This window comes from Sphaerodactylus townsendi, linkage group LG13 (assembly GCF_021028975.2).
Source record: "Sphaerodactylus townsendi isolate TG3544 linkage group LG13, MPM_Stown_v2.3, whole genome shotgun sequence".
NCBI lineage: Eukaryota > Metazoa > Chordata > Lepidosauria > Squamata > Sphaerodactylidae > Sphaerodactylus > Sphaerodactylus townsendi.
The window spans coordinates 3,061,014-3,073,149 of NC_059437.1; the positions used below are offsets into that span (position 1 = coordinate 3,061,014).

Below are 12,136 nucleotides of genomic sequence, written 5' to 3' on the forward strand. Positions count from 1 at the left end.
ACCCTCCAAAGAACCCAACATATCTCTGTAGTCTGGAGATAAACTAAGCTGTAATTCCAGGGGATTCCCAGGTCCCACCAAGTGTCCTTCCTTAACATGCAAATAAATCTTTCATAGGATTCTACTGGATTGGCTCTTTACAGGCATTGGAAGCCAAAAACTGCTTGAGCTGAACATCTCTCAAAAGCAAGCTTCGGTAGCCTTTGGCCTCTGGTCACCGCCCGTATTCCATTTAAGCCTGAGGTGAGATATTAATGATGCTTAATCTCGTCACAGTCAATAATGGAAAGTAGTTTGATAAAGCAGGAAGAAGAATCTGTATTTTCTTTCCTCTGGGAATAGCAGATTCTTCACTGCAATCAATGGAAATGATACCTAGACATAATGTTGCTGGTTAACGCAGAAGGAAATTCTTGTGTGGTTTCTGGGCTGTATGGCTGTGTTCCAGTAGCATTTTCTCCTGACATTTCGCCTGCATCTGTGGCTGGCATCTTCAGAGGATCCAATTGGCCATGCTGGCAGGGGCTGATGGGAATTGTAGTCCATAACATCCGGAGTGCCAAAGGTTCGCCACCACTGGATAAGTATTTGATAGACATCAATTAGTGTTAATTGATATACATCAATCGGTGTTAATGAAATAATTTAAAAGCAGAATGCTGGACAGGATAAAAGAAGATAGAAAGCTCTCTTTCAAAATATATTCATATTTTAATTTATTAAGTTCCATTCAGTTGTTTCATTTTGCTTTTACGGTTAGGAATTTTTCTGTTTATTATTCTTGTGTTGTTTTTCTGTTTATTGCCTTTTTCTTTCATATACTTTGAGAAAATCAATAAAGTTATTAAAAACAAAAATATATTATTAGAAACAAAATATTACAATTATAGTAAAACAGTAAGACATTTGGGCAGTCATTAACTCACAGGGTCGCCATGAGTTGGAGGCCACTTGATGGCACTTAACATACTCACACACACACACACGTTATGAAAAAATCAAGCCGGTTTCCAACGCGGTGGGAACAGCAGCGCCCCCCTCAATGCCAATGATAACCTGAAGTGAAGGTTGCCTATAACGTTCCTTACCTCTACCCCTCTCTCGCCACCCTAATGGCCACGTCCGATAGACCCTTGCAGCTTCAACCAATCAAAGTGTGTCATGCCCCGCCAGAGCCGCTTCCGCTTCCGGGTCTAATCTTTTCCCTCTAATGCGCCAATCGGATTTTTTGTTTCTCTTTCCCCCGACGCGCCGCCTCCCGGTCCTCGTAATCTGATTGGCTGCTTTTGCTGCCGCCTCTTCCCGGCGAGACCGCCTGGACTCCGGCTGGACGGTGGGGTCACCTGCCTCCGGGGCCAGGTTGGTCGGGAGGTGGGGCTGGGAGTGCTGTGTGATCCGGGAGAGGGGAAGGGTGGGGGGGTCCAGCTTGGTTGCTATGGTTACCGTTGCTTTGGTCTCCAACCTGGGAGGGGTGGTTGAGCGCCGGTGTGTGGCGGCCCCGTTGGCTGCTATCAGAATTTTGCCGACTGATGTGCAGAAGGAGAGGAAAGCCCTGCCCCGAGGAGTCTGCAGCTGACAATTCTGCACAGCGAAGGGTCGCTAACTCTGGGTGGGGAAACTCCTGGAGCTTTCAGGGCAGTGCCTGGGAAGGCAGAGATGCGGCGCCGCTTGAGGCCACCTTCCAAAGCTTTCATTTTCTCCAGGGGAGCTGATCTCTGTAGTCTGGAGACTCTTTGGGGTTCCGGGAGATCTCCAGGTTCTTCTGGAAAATGGCAACCTATGTGAGGGGGAAAGACAGGCAGGAAGGACCGAGAGAGAGGAATGTGCTTGCAGAGATTGCAAGATGCTCCAGACACAGATACGAGTTCCTGGCCAACATTTATTGGAATTTTTTAGTGCCTGTAAATATACTGTAATCTTAATCCCTGTCACCTTATATATCAAATGCTCTCAGAATCTAATCTTCCCAACTGGTTAGTCTTAATTGGGGGGAAAAAAATAGACCCTCATCTTACCCATGGATTTGTTATTTATTCTTTCGGTTTCTGAGGGTTATAAAATAATGAAATGCAGGCTTTTGGAGACTGGAGCACAACATCTGAACTAAAACCTTTGGGATTTTTTTTGTTTCCTTTTTAAACCTTAGGTAGCATTGGTCTTTGGAAGGCTCCAGAAGAATCGGCAAGCAGTATGGCCTGTCACCAAAGCGGCGGTGCCCGGGAGGGAGGGCTGACAGCTGGGAACCCTAAGCACACGATGCCACGGAGCGTGGTGGCCTGGCAGAGCAAGGCTGAATGGGACCAAGTGATGGTGGGGCTGTATTGCGGGGACTTCCAGGCCCAGCGGGATGCGCTGGACCGTGTGTCTGCCTGGAAGAGCAGGTGAGGAGGTGTGTGGGGAAGGTAGGAAGTGTTGGAGAAGCAGGGAGTGTTGCTGGCGGTCGGCAGGGAGTCAGTCCCCAACCTGTGCTACCTTGGAACCAAGTGATGGCAGCTGGTTGCTTACTAGAGCAAGGTGACCAGACGTCCCGCTTTTGGCGGGACAGTCCCACTTTTGAGCAATTTGTCCCGCGTCCCGCGGGGTTGTTTAATTCTCCTGATTTTTGGAAGGCTGCTGCACTGCCTTCTGGGGCGCTCCCCTGTGACAGGGCGAGAAACAGGGGGGTGCCCCAGAAGGCAGTGCGGCAGCCTCCTGCGCTGCCGCATTGCCTTCTGGTGCACTCCCGGCGGGAAACCGGGGAGTGCCCCAAAAGGCAGTGCGCTCCTGCATCTGCGTGTGCGCGCGTCCCACATTTAAAACGTGAAAATCTGGTCATCTTATACTAGAGTCAGTAGCTCTATTGACTGACCTTTTGAGGTTTTCCTTTTGAAAATCAACAGAGTTCTTCATTGCGCTGCCTCTCTGGTTCTCTGGTTGGAACTGGGCTTGGGATTGATGGAATGCTGTGTTAGGAAGTTGTAGTTTCACTTTTCTTTGAAGGTCTTGTTTTGCAGGGGGCGGCTGAGAGAGCGATCAGTAGTTCCCTTTCCATTTTGCAGCCAGAGCCTTCTGTCTCGCTTTGTCAGTCCAATCTGGAATCTACACTTCCTTTTTAAAGGTGGTCTCCTTTTGCTCCCATGCATTGACCCTTGAGCTGTTAGACTACCCTTAAGAACATAAGAACTAGCCTGCTGGATCAGACCAGAGTCCATCTAGTCCAGCTCCCTGGTACTCGCAGTGGCCCACCAGGTGCCTTTGGGAGCTCACATGCAGGATGTGAAAGCAATGGCCTGCTGCTGCTGCTCCCGAGCACCTGGTCTGCTAAGGCATTTGCAATCTGAGATCAAGGAGGATCAAGATTGGTAGCCATAGATCGACTTCTCTATAAATCTGTCCAAGCCCCTTTTAAAGCTATCCAGGTTAGTGGCCATCACCACCTCCTGTGGCAGCATATTCCAAACACCAATCGCACGTTGCGTGAAGAAGTGTTTCCTTTGATTAGTCCTAATTCTTCCCCCCAGCATTTTCAATGGATGCCCCCTGGTTCTAGTATTGTGAGAAAGAGAGAAAAATTTCTCTCTGTCAACATTTTCTACCCCATGCATAATTTTATAGACTTCAATCATATCCCCCCTCAGCCGTCTCCTCTCCAAACTAAAGAGTCCCAAACACTGCAGCCTCTCCTCATAAGGAAGGCGCTCCAGTCCCTCAATCATCCTCGTTGCCCTTCTCTGCACTTTTTCTATCTCTTCGATATCCTTTTTGAGATGCGGCGACCAGAACTGAACACAGTACTCCAAGTGCGGTCGCACCACGGCTTAGACTGAAGGCATGAGAACTTCAGTCAGCTCGTGGCAGGACGTGTGTATTATATCAGTAAGTGAAGGAATGCACTTCTCCCTCCCACATTGCAGGGGTTAGGGACACAGCTCCCCTTGTGATTTGGAAACTGTCTAAAACTGCGGCATGGGGGAAAAGGTTCTGCTGGCTGGACTGAGCTTGCTTCTGTGGGACAAGCGGTGTGGTGGGTTAGCCTATCCCTAAACCTGGATAGCTCCTCACAGGAGAGGCAATTCAGTTCAGTTCAATAAGCCTTTATTGGCATATACACGATAGTATAAAAAATACAGTTCCAGTAAAAAAGTGAATAGTAAAAAACTTCGTGTTTGTCATACATTCAGTTTACAAACTTCTGACAAAAACTTTGCCACTATAAGGCAACAATGGAAATCCTGACAATTTAAAAGCATAACTACTTTATCTGATTCAGTATAATCAATCATAGGGTCTATAGCTTGGGATAGCAGGCTGGATCGGAGTTCTTGGTATAATACGCAGTTCAGGATAATGTGTGGGATGGAATTGAGCTGTCCTATGCTACAGGTACAGAACCTCTTATCGCTTGGAAGACCTTTAAGTCTTCCTCTATGTAGCGGAGATGGCATGATGTTAAATCTAGCCAGCATATAGGCTCTCCTGTGTATGGGATTTGTGAGCGCTGTAATATAATAGGCTGGGTATCCCTGGGTGAAAGGAATTGACATATTTGTTGGTGAACAAGATTTATTTGCCAAGCTCTGCAGTTGTTGATAGTCCATTGCTAACAGCCTCTCTTTAATGAGGGCAAAAGTTTCAGTAAAGGTTAGCATATTGAAGGAGTCACTGTCATAACCCAGTTCCCCGATCTTTGCTGTAACTATTGTGCACCATTTTGAATGGTGGAGTTCACTCAAGGTAAGTTGGGTCAATGAGTTTCTGGAGCTTCAGTGAATATTTAACCAGAATTTTATAATGATTAGCCAAATAGTGGCCTCTATAGAATATTGGCCAGATTCTAAACATAAGACTGCGTACGGGACGCAGTTTGGCACGCCAAATAATTTGTTCAAGAATTTGGAGTGGAATGATTTGATAATGCTGTTATTCGGAATTAGCCAAATAGGAGCTCCATAGAGTGGCTGTGCTCGACAGGAGAGGCAAGCAGGCAGTGGCGAATTTGCCTAGGGACGTGGGGTACCCCTTGTCCCCGGGTGCACCGATTAAAGTCACGTGGGGGGCGCCAAAATGTCCCCCACAGTTACCCATCATGCTCCAGTCCAGCAAGGACGGTGGCCTGGAATGTCCAGTCCAGGGGGCGGGCAAAATCCGTGCCCTCCCAGGCATTCTCCTGACCTCTGCAGGGGCTGTGAGTCATCAAGATCAGGAGCCTCGGAGGCGGGAGCTCCGCCTCCCTCTGAGCCGGCATGCCTTGCCTTCTCTTCCGGCCTGCCTGCAAACAGTCACAAGACTTCTCCCCAGGCTGGCCGGCACAGAAGAAGGCAGAAGCCGAGAAGGGAAGCCAAGTGGGAGCCTGGCAGCAGCAGCAACAGGCGGCGGCAGGTGAGCGAGGCAGCGAACCAGCCCATGATTGTCCCCCCCCCCACACACAGCTGGACTTGTCAGCCTTTCCTTGGCCTCACCCACCTCGCCAGCGTTTGCTCCGCGAGCGCGCCCATGGCCCACAGGAACCAGTCCGGCTGTTGGGGTGGGTGGGTGATGGGCCAGCAATGCGGACAAGCTGTGGGCGCCCAAGCACCGCTGGAGGCAGGTGAGAGGCACTGGCAGCCACCTCCCCCCCCCCCCCCCCCACACACACAGCCAGACTGTGGGCGCGCTCAAGGAACCAACGCTGCTGGTGGCAGGTGAGGAGGGGAGCTGAGGAGGACCACCCAATGTTCCCTGTGTGGGAGTGAGGGTCTCTCCACCCAGCAAACCAAACTGCACCCCATCCCTTCCTCCTGCCACTCCTCTTTTCCAGCATCCCCTTTGCTGTCCAGATCCCTGCTCTTTCCCTTTGCCAGGGCTGGGCTTGGAGTGCGGGGGGAGCGCCCTGTCCCCTTCCACCCCCGCTGCCCCCAGGTTCTGCTGCTGCCCTCCTGGAGGGGTGCTGCACCCTCTGGAGTGCGGGGGGGGTGACGCTGGGGACACAAGACATGCATTCCCACGAGAAGCGGGTGGATCGGCACCCTTGGCAGCCTTTGTTGGAGAGGGTTTGGTCCCGTGGGAGGACAAACTCAAAGTTCGGGGGTGGGTTGCAATGCCTGGCTTTCCCTTCCTCAGGCTTAAGGGCGCCAGCCCGGGTGGTGTGTGTGTGTGTGTTTGTGAGATGCTCCTTTCTGCTCGTGCTCACCTGCAGGTGCCATGGGTTATTTGTAAACAAACACTGCCATGTGCATGCCAGGCAGTACCCTCCCCCCGCCCGGGGTTGCTGCTGTTGCTGAACCCCCTTCCCCCCCAGCCCAGCCGCTCTGCAGATCCTCCCTCAGATGCACCATGGGTGTGCACGCATACATGCCAGTCTGTAAAAATAGCTTTGCGTCCCACAACCCAGCCCCCAGGCACAGGGGCTCTCCTGCAAAAGTGGGATTTTGAGGTAGGACCCTGCAGCAGGCAGGTTAAGCAAGTTAAGAAGTGGGAGGGGAGCAACACTCAACTGGCACCTTGGGGGGCATCCCTGAAAGGCAGCATGGGGCTTGACAGACAGCTGTGACCCCCGCCCCAAGGGAAATGCATCTGCCCCATGTCAGATTCGAATACATGACTGTTTGTTTTGAGTTTGTGCCCATAGGAGTGGCTGCATGGGCAGGGGGCTGCTGCAGGGGAGCATCCCATTGGAATGCACTGGCACCACTCCCTGGGTTTGAGAGAGCCGCTTGTTTTTCTCAGGTGCCGCTTGGTCGCTGGGCTGGGCTGGGCATCTTCCGCAAAGCTGGGCTCTCCTGCTTTCCCAGAAACACCAGAGGAGGAGGAAGATCATGTGCTGCATTGCAAACCATGGAAGCAATCACTTGGCACAGCCAGGGAGAGCTAGAGGCAGAAGTCTTTGGGGAGGGGGGTTTCCTTGTTTGGCACCGGCCCCCGTTGCCCTTGCAGTGCCCCAAAACCTGTTTGCCTCACTCCAGGGCTGGGATGCTTTTTGGGGGAAATTGCTTGGGAATCCCTGCCTACTATGCCAGCAGGTGAATTTGCCTGCTGCTTTGTGGCTCAGCAGTGAGCAGCTGCGAGCATTGGACGTGATCCGTCAGTAGTGGCAGACGGGATGCTTGGAACTGTGACCAATCTCTGCCGGGGGCTCCTGTGGATTTCTCAGTAAGCTTTACAGGTGTGCTGGTGCGGAGGGGGGATTCAGATGGGAGCATAGTGTGGGGCTTTCCAGCATGGTGTAGTGGTTAAGAGCAGGTGCACTCTAATCTGGAGAACCAGGTTTGATTCCCCGCTCTGCCACTTGAGCTGTGGAGGCTTTTCTGGGGAACCAGATTAGCTTGTGCACTCCGACACATGCCAGCTCGGTGACCTTGGGCTAGTCACAGTTCTTCGGAGCTCTCTCAGCCCCACCTACAGAGTGTTTGCGGGGGGGGGGGGGAGGAGATTGTAAGCCCCTTTGAGTCTCCATACAGGAGAGAAAGGGGGGATAGAAATCCTCAGATCAATAAGCTATTTCCCTTTGTTGCCAGAAATTTCAATCCCCTGCCCTGGATTTAGGTTCCCTGCCTTAATCTAAATGGAAGCTGGCTTCCAGTTAGCTAGGGAGGGGGGGAGCAGGTAAGAGGGAGGGTGAGAGAGCGAGAGGGGAATGGGAAAGGACAGGGGAAGAGAGAGAGATGGGGAAAGGAGGGAGGTGGCACAGGAGAGGAGGGGCTGGGCCGCAGGAGAGAGCCAGAGGCGACTGTCTGGATGGAAAGATCTGGCTGCTGAGATCAGTGATTTAGAAAGTGTGTACTAATGTTCCAAAGATCTACCAGCATGATCTCTGAATTTTTAACTTTTATAACTCTGCAAGGAAGAAATCTGGTGTGTGTGTGTGGGGGGGGGGGGGAGGATATGAAAGCTGATAATTCAGAGATCATGGCATAAGATTGTCAGAACTCCAAGTGCACACTTTTGCAATACAAATTAAAGAGAACATTCCATTGAGTTGCAACTGACTGATGACAATCCTTTGCATGGAGCATTCCATCCAGCAAGAAACAAGGTGTTTTGCTATTGCTTTCCTCTGCATAGCAACCCTGGTCTTCCTTGGTGGTCTCCTATCCAAGTGCTGACCATGGGTGACCTTACTTAGCCTCTACATCCTGACAATCTTGGACCCAACTGGGCTAATCAAGATGGTGTAGTAGCAATAACAGCATCCGACATTTTAAAAAAGCACTCTAGTGATACAGCACTAGGGAAAGTGGGGATGCTGGGGAAATAATGGGTGACTATCTGGATGCAGTCACAGATAATTAAATCTCAGATTAATCAGTTATCAATTAATGCTGTATTTTTGGGGGGAGGGATCATACCATTCTGATGTGTTTGCCTAAATATTCCTTAGCAATTTTAATGGCTATTAGCCTGCTTGGATAGGGAGTGTTTTGGCACATAATAAAACTGATGCAAATCTGTACAGTGGGTGTTTGAGTTGGTCAGAGTTGGTCAAGCAGACTAGGAGATCAGTTGATGTCTGATTGTGTCATTCAAACCTGTTAAGTTTGATAGTTGTACATATTCAGTGTGAATTTCCCTTCTTTTCCCAACTCCACTTAAGAACACAGACATATTTTACCACACATTTCTAAAGCTCAAGTACTATAACTTTTCTTCAAAGGCTATGTTTCCACTGCTGGGGGGCAATTGGGGGTGCTGGATATAACACCATCAACGTTTTCACAGCAGTAATAAAACATTTTGAAAGCATTTTGAAAACATCAAAAATTTTATTTCTGCTGAGTGGCATGGACTATTGCTGTGTTCAGATTTGTCAGTTGGGGCATGTTCTATAATATGATGGTGACTTTAAAATGATCTGGTGCAAAAAATACTTGTTTGGTCATGGTGGGGGAGGGTGGCCACCCATACTGGGGGAGGGGGCTCCAAACTCAGGTTTTGTCCCCGGGCGCCAGTTTGCCTAGAAACGCCTCTGCAAGCAGGCAGGTAGAAGCCCAGGGGGTGGGGCTTGGTGGGCTTCTCTCCCCCTGCTTCCCCCCCCCCTCCTGCCAGCCACTGCTGGCTTGCCTCCATGGGCTCCTGGCTCCTGCTGGTTGCCCGGGGCTTGGGGCTGACTTTCTGCTTCTTGCCAGCCCTCCTCCAGAAAAAAAGCGTGGCCAGTCAAACCCGCAATGTAGAAACTCACGTTGTGGGAGGGAGAAGTGTAATTTTAAATAAACATTCCAATTTTTCACGTACCACGCACGCATTTCCACAAAGGAAATACCTCTTACTATACTGGAAGAGTCCTTTCTGTGTAAATTTAGGAACTTTTCAAAAAGGGACAGAGATATTTTGAAAGAGCTATCGAAAGATGATGACCTTGGTATTCAAGAGGCTGATAAGGGGGAGAGATTGTGATTTTGAATGCGCAGGATTACGTAAGTGAGGTGATGAGACAAGTTTTTGACCAAACGAGTTATGTTGCTCTTGTTGAGAATCCCATTGACCACATATTGAGAATCATTAGAATTGTAAAACAGGAAGTGGGAAATTTAGGCTGTGCAGATGATTCAACTGCTAAGTTTCTTATTAGCGAACATCCCAGGATTACATTATTCTGTGTTCTCCCTAAGGTGCATAAACCTGGTGTTCTACCACCAAGTCATCCCATTCTGTCCGGGTCCAGTTCAGTTTTAGAACCCCGATCTCAATTTGTGGATCATTTTTAAAAAAATATTTTTAATTGGTATTTTGGATCGATATGTTTACATGTATTTTTCAGCCTTTCATTACAACCTTAATATCATTTTAAAAGCGATATATTCATGGTTTTTTTATTTCCTATGAGGAACTGTATGGACCAGGGGTCGGGAACCTTTTCCCCTCAAAGAGCCATTTGGCTCACCCCCCCCCCCCCCCCCCCGCCCGCCCCCCCCCTCTGCTCCCCTGCCCACTTGCTCGCTCGTGCCCCCCCCCCCACCCGCCTGCAGGGCAGGCGTAGATGGGTCCGGCGGCTCGGCCTGGCCGGCTGCCGGAAGGGCAGGAGACAAAGCCCGTGGCGCGGCCTGGCCGGCCGCCGGGCGAGTGATGCCCTGCAAGGAGCAGGGCGGGTTGAAGAGGGGCCCAGGGGCTCAGCCTTGCTGGCCGCCGGGCGAGTGATGCGCCCGCCCTGCTCCTTGCAGGGCGGGTGAAGAGGGGCCCAGCGGCTCGGCCCGCCCTGCTCCTTGCAGAGTGGGTGAAGAGGGGTCCGGCGGCTCGGCCTTGCCGGCCGCCGGGCGAGTGATGCGCAGGGTGGGTGAAGAGGGCCCCGGCGGCTCGGCTCATGGAGCCGCAGAACAGCGGCGGAAGAGCCGCATGCGGCTCGCGAGCCGCGGGTTCCCAACCCCTGGTATGGACAATACATGCAAGGTTGGAATATTTATTTGTAATCAGTCTTTCATTTATTGATGTAATACACTTATTATATTTTAGCCTGATGTTACAGTTTTTGCCTTGTGGTACAGTTCGCATACTGTAAACAACAGAATGAAGATTGCCTTGACCTTGTTGTGTTGGATTCCTTGCGGTTTTAGGTATGGGCACAGAATGCCTTTGGCGGTGGAATGCACTGCAGATCTGATTCGCTGTAAAATCCTGGATGCTTCTGGTGGACTGAAATCCCACGAACTCGTCCTCACCTACGGCCTGGCTCTTGTGAGGTGAGATCTGGGTGAAGGGGAGGAGGAAGAGTTTGCCTGGAGAATAGTGCCAAGCAAGCCGTGGGGCTGAGCTTCTCGCAGCAGCAGCAGCACTGTGCTTGCTCCCACATGGCGTCCTCCAGTAATCAAACTTGGGCAGTCCAGTCTGAAGGGGTGGGGGTGGCCGAGGGGATCAGCACTGCCACACAGCCTCCAAAGAGGCAGGTGGCAACGTGGACTCTCTCCCCTGGGAAAGCCCATAGTAGAAAATTATTCTCTCTACCTCTTTTGGTGGCATAAGTCTGCTCTGCTGGGGGGGGGGGGGGGGGGGTATTCGGCCAAAAGTCCTTTGGGAGATGAATAAAGTTGCCCCCACTCCCCCCCCCCCCCCCCCCACACACACCAGTGCAGGCATTTGCAGCAGTGACCAGTTCCTGTGGGGGCCAATAAATGGGTTTGGATTCTGCAGTAAGTCCCTCAGTGCCAGGGTCCATATCAGTTTGTACAGCACTGGTGGCCCAGCCAGCCCTTCTTCTGTTTCCAATATAGCTTCAGCCCCCCCCCCCCCTTTGAATTGTACAGTTAGCCAGTGGTGGCGAACCTTTGGCACTCCCAGGGGCTGATGGGAATTGTAGTCCATAACATCTGGAGTGCCAAAGGTTCGCCACCACGGAGTTAGACTGTCTTTCAGATTCAGAATTAATGCAGCCCTAGATCTCCTCTGCTGCATTTCTGATTACCAAGGCTATTTGAATGAAGGAGGCTGCGGTGGAGGAAAATGCAGTCAAGTCACTGCTGACATATAGGGACCCCTCAAAGCAGGAAGAAAACAGAACAAGAAAGGAACAGAGCAACCTGGGACTTCCTTGGCAGCCTCCCATCCAAGTACTGCCTAGGGTTGACCCTGCTTAGCTTCTGAGCTCTGATCAGATCAGGCTGCCCTGGGCCATCCAGGTCAGGGCACCAAAACATTTTGAAGTTCTGGGTGCCAAAGATTTTTCTAGCGGTGGCAAGCCCAGTGCCCGGGCAAAATGGACTTTGCCCCATCTACGTTTTGTACCCCTGTGATTCTGACATTCTTGAAGCGGTCTCCTTCCATTTCTCCTCCTGCAGCTTTTTTTCCGCATACGTGCACTGCCTACATACCAAAGGTGTCCAATAATAACAATAGTTAAACTTTGCTCTCGCACATCGTGGCGGTAAAATCTTGAATGGATCTTCTGTGACAGCCACCTTTTTTCAAATTGCGCACAGGTTTGTGAATCTCATCACAGAGCGGAAGCAGAAAATTGTCATCGTGCCTCTGAGACGGCTAGCTACAGAGGTACAGTCGGCTCCAGTGTCTTTAAAATTATATCCTTTGTGGGGATCCAAATAGCATTGACCACCGTTTGGCTCACTAGTCATATTTCTACTTTATGAGCCGCCTCGAGCAGGGCTCTGGAAAGGCACCACGTGTATATTTTTGAAGTATTCATTCATTCATTCATTCATTCATTCATTCATTCATTCATTCATTCATTCATTCA

General features: G+C 50.7%; 1 protein-coding gene across 1 annotated transcript; it reads left to right on the forward strand.

Annotated features, from left to right (window-relative positions):
* The first annotated feature begins 1,263 nt into the window (after positions 1 to 1,263).
* LOC125442921 (ribosomal biogenesis protein LAS1L-like) lies at positions 1,264 to 11,985 on the forward strand. Its single transcript, XM_048514708.1, has 4 exons — positions 1,264 to 1,333; positions 2,147 to 2,381; positions 10,503 to 10,628; positions 11,862 to 11,985. Exons 2-4 carry the CDS (start codon positions 2,191 to 2,193, stop codon positions 11,983 to 11,985), a joined length of 441 nt encoding a protein of 146 aa, XP_048370665.1. The 5' UTR covers positions 1,264 to 1,333; positions 2,147 to 2,190.
* Positions 11,986 to 12,136: the final 151 nt, after the last annotated feature.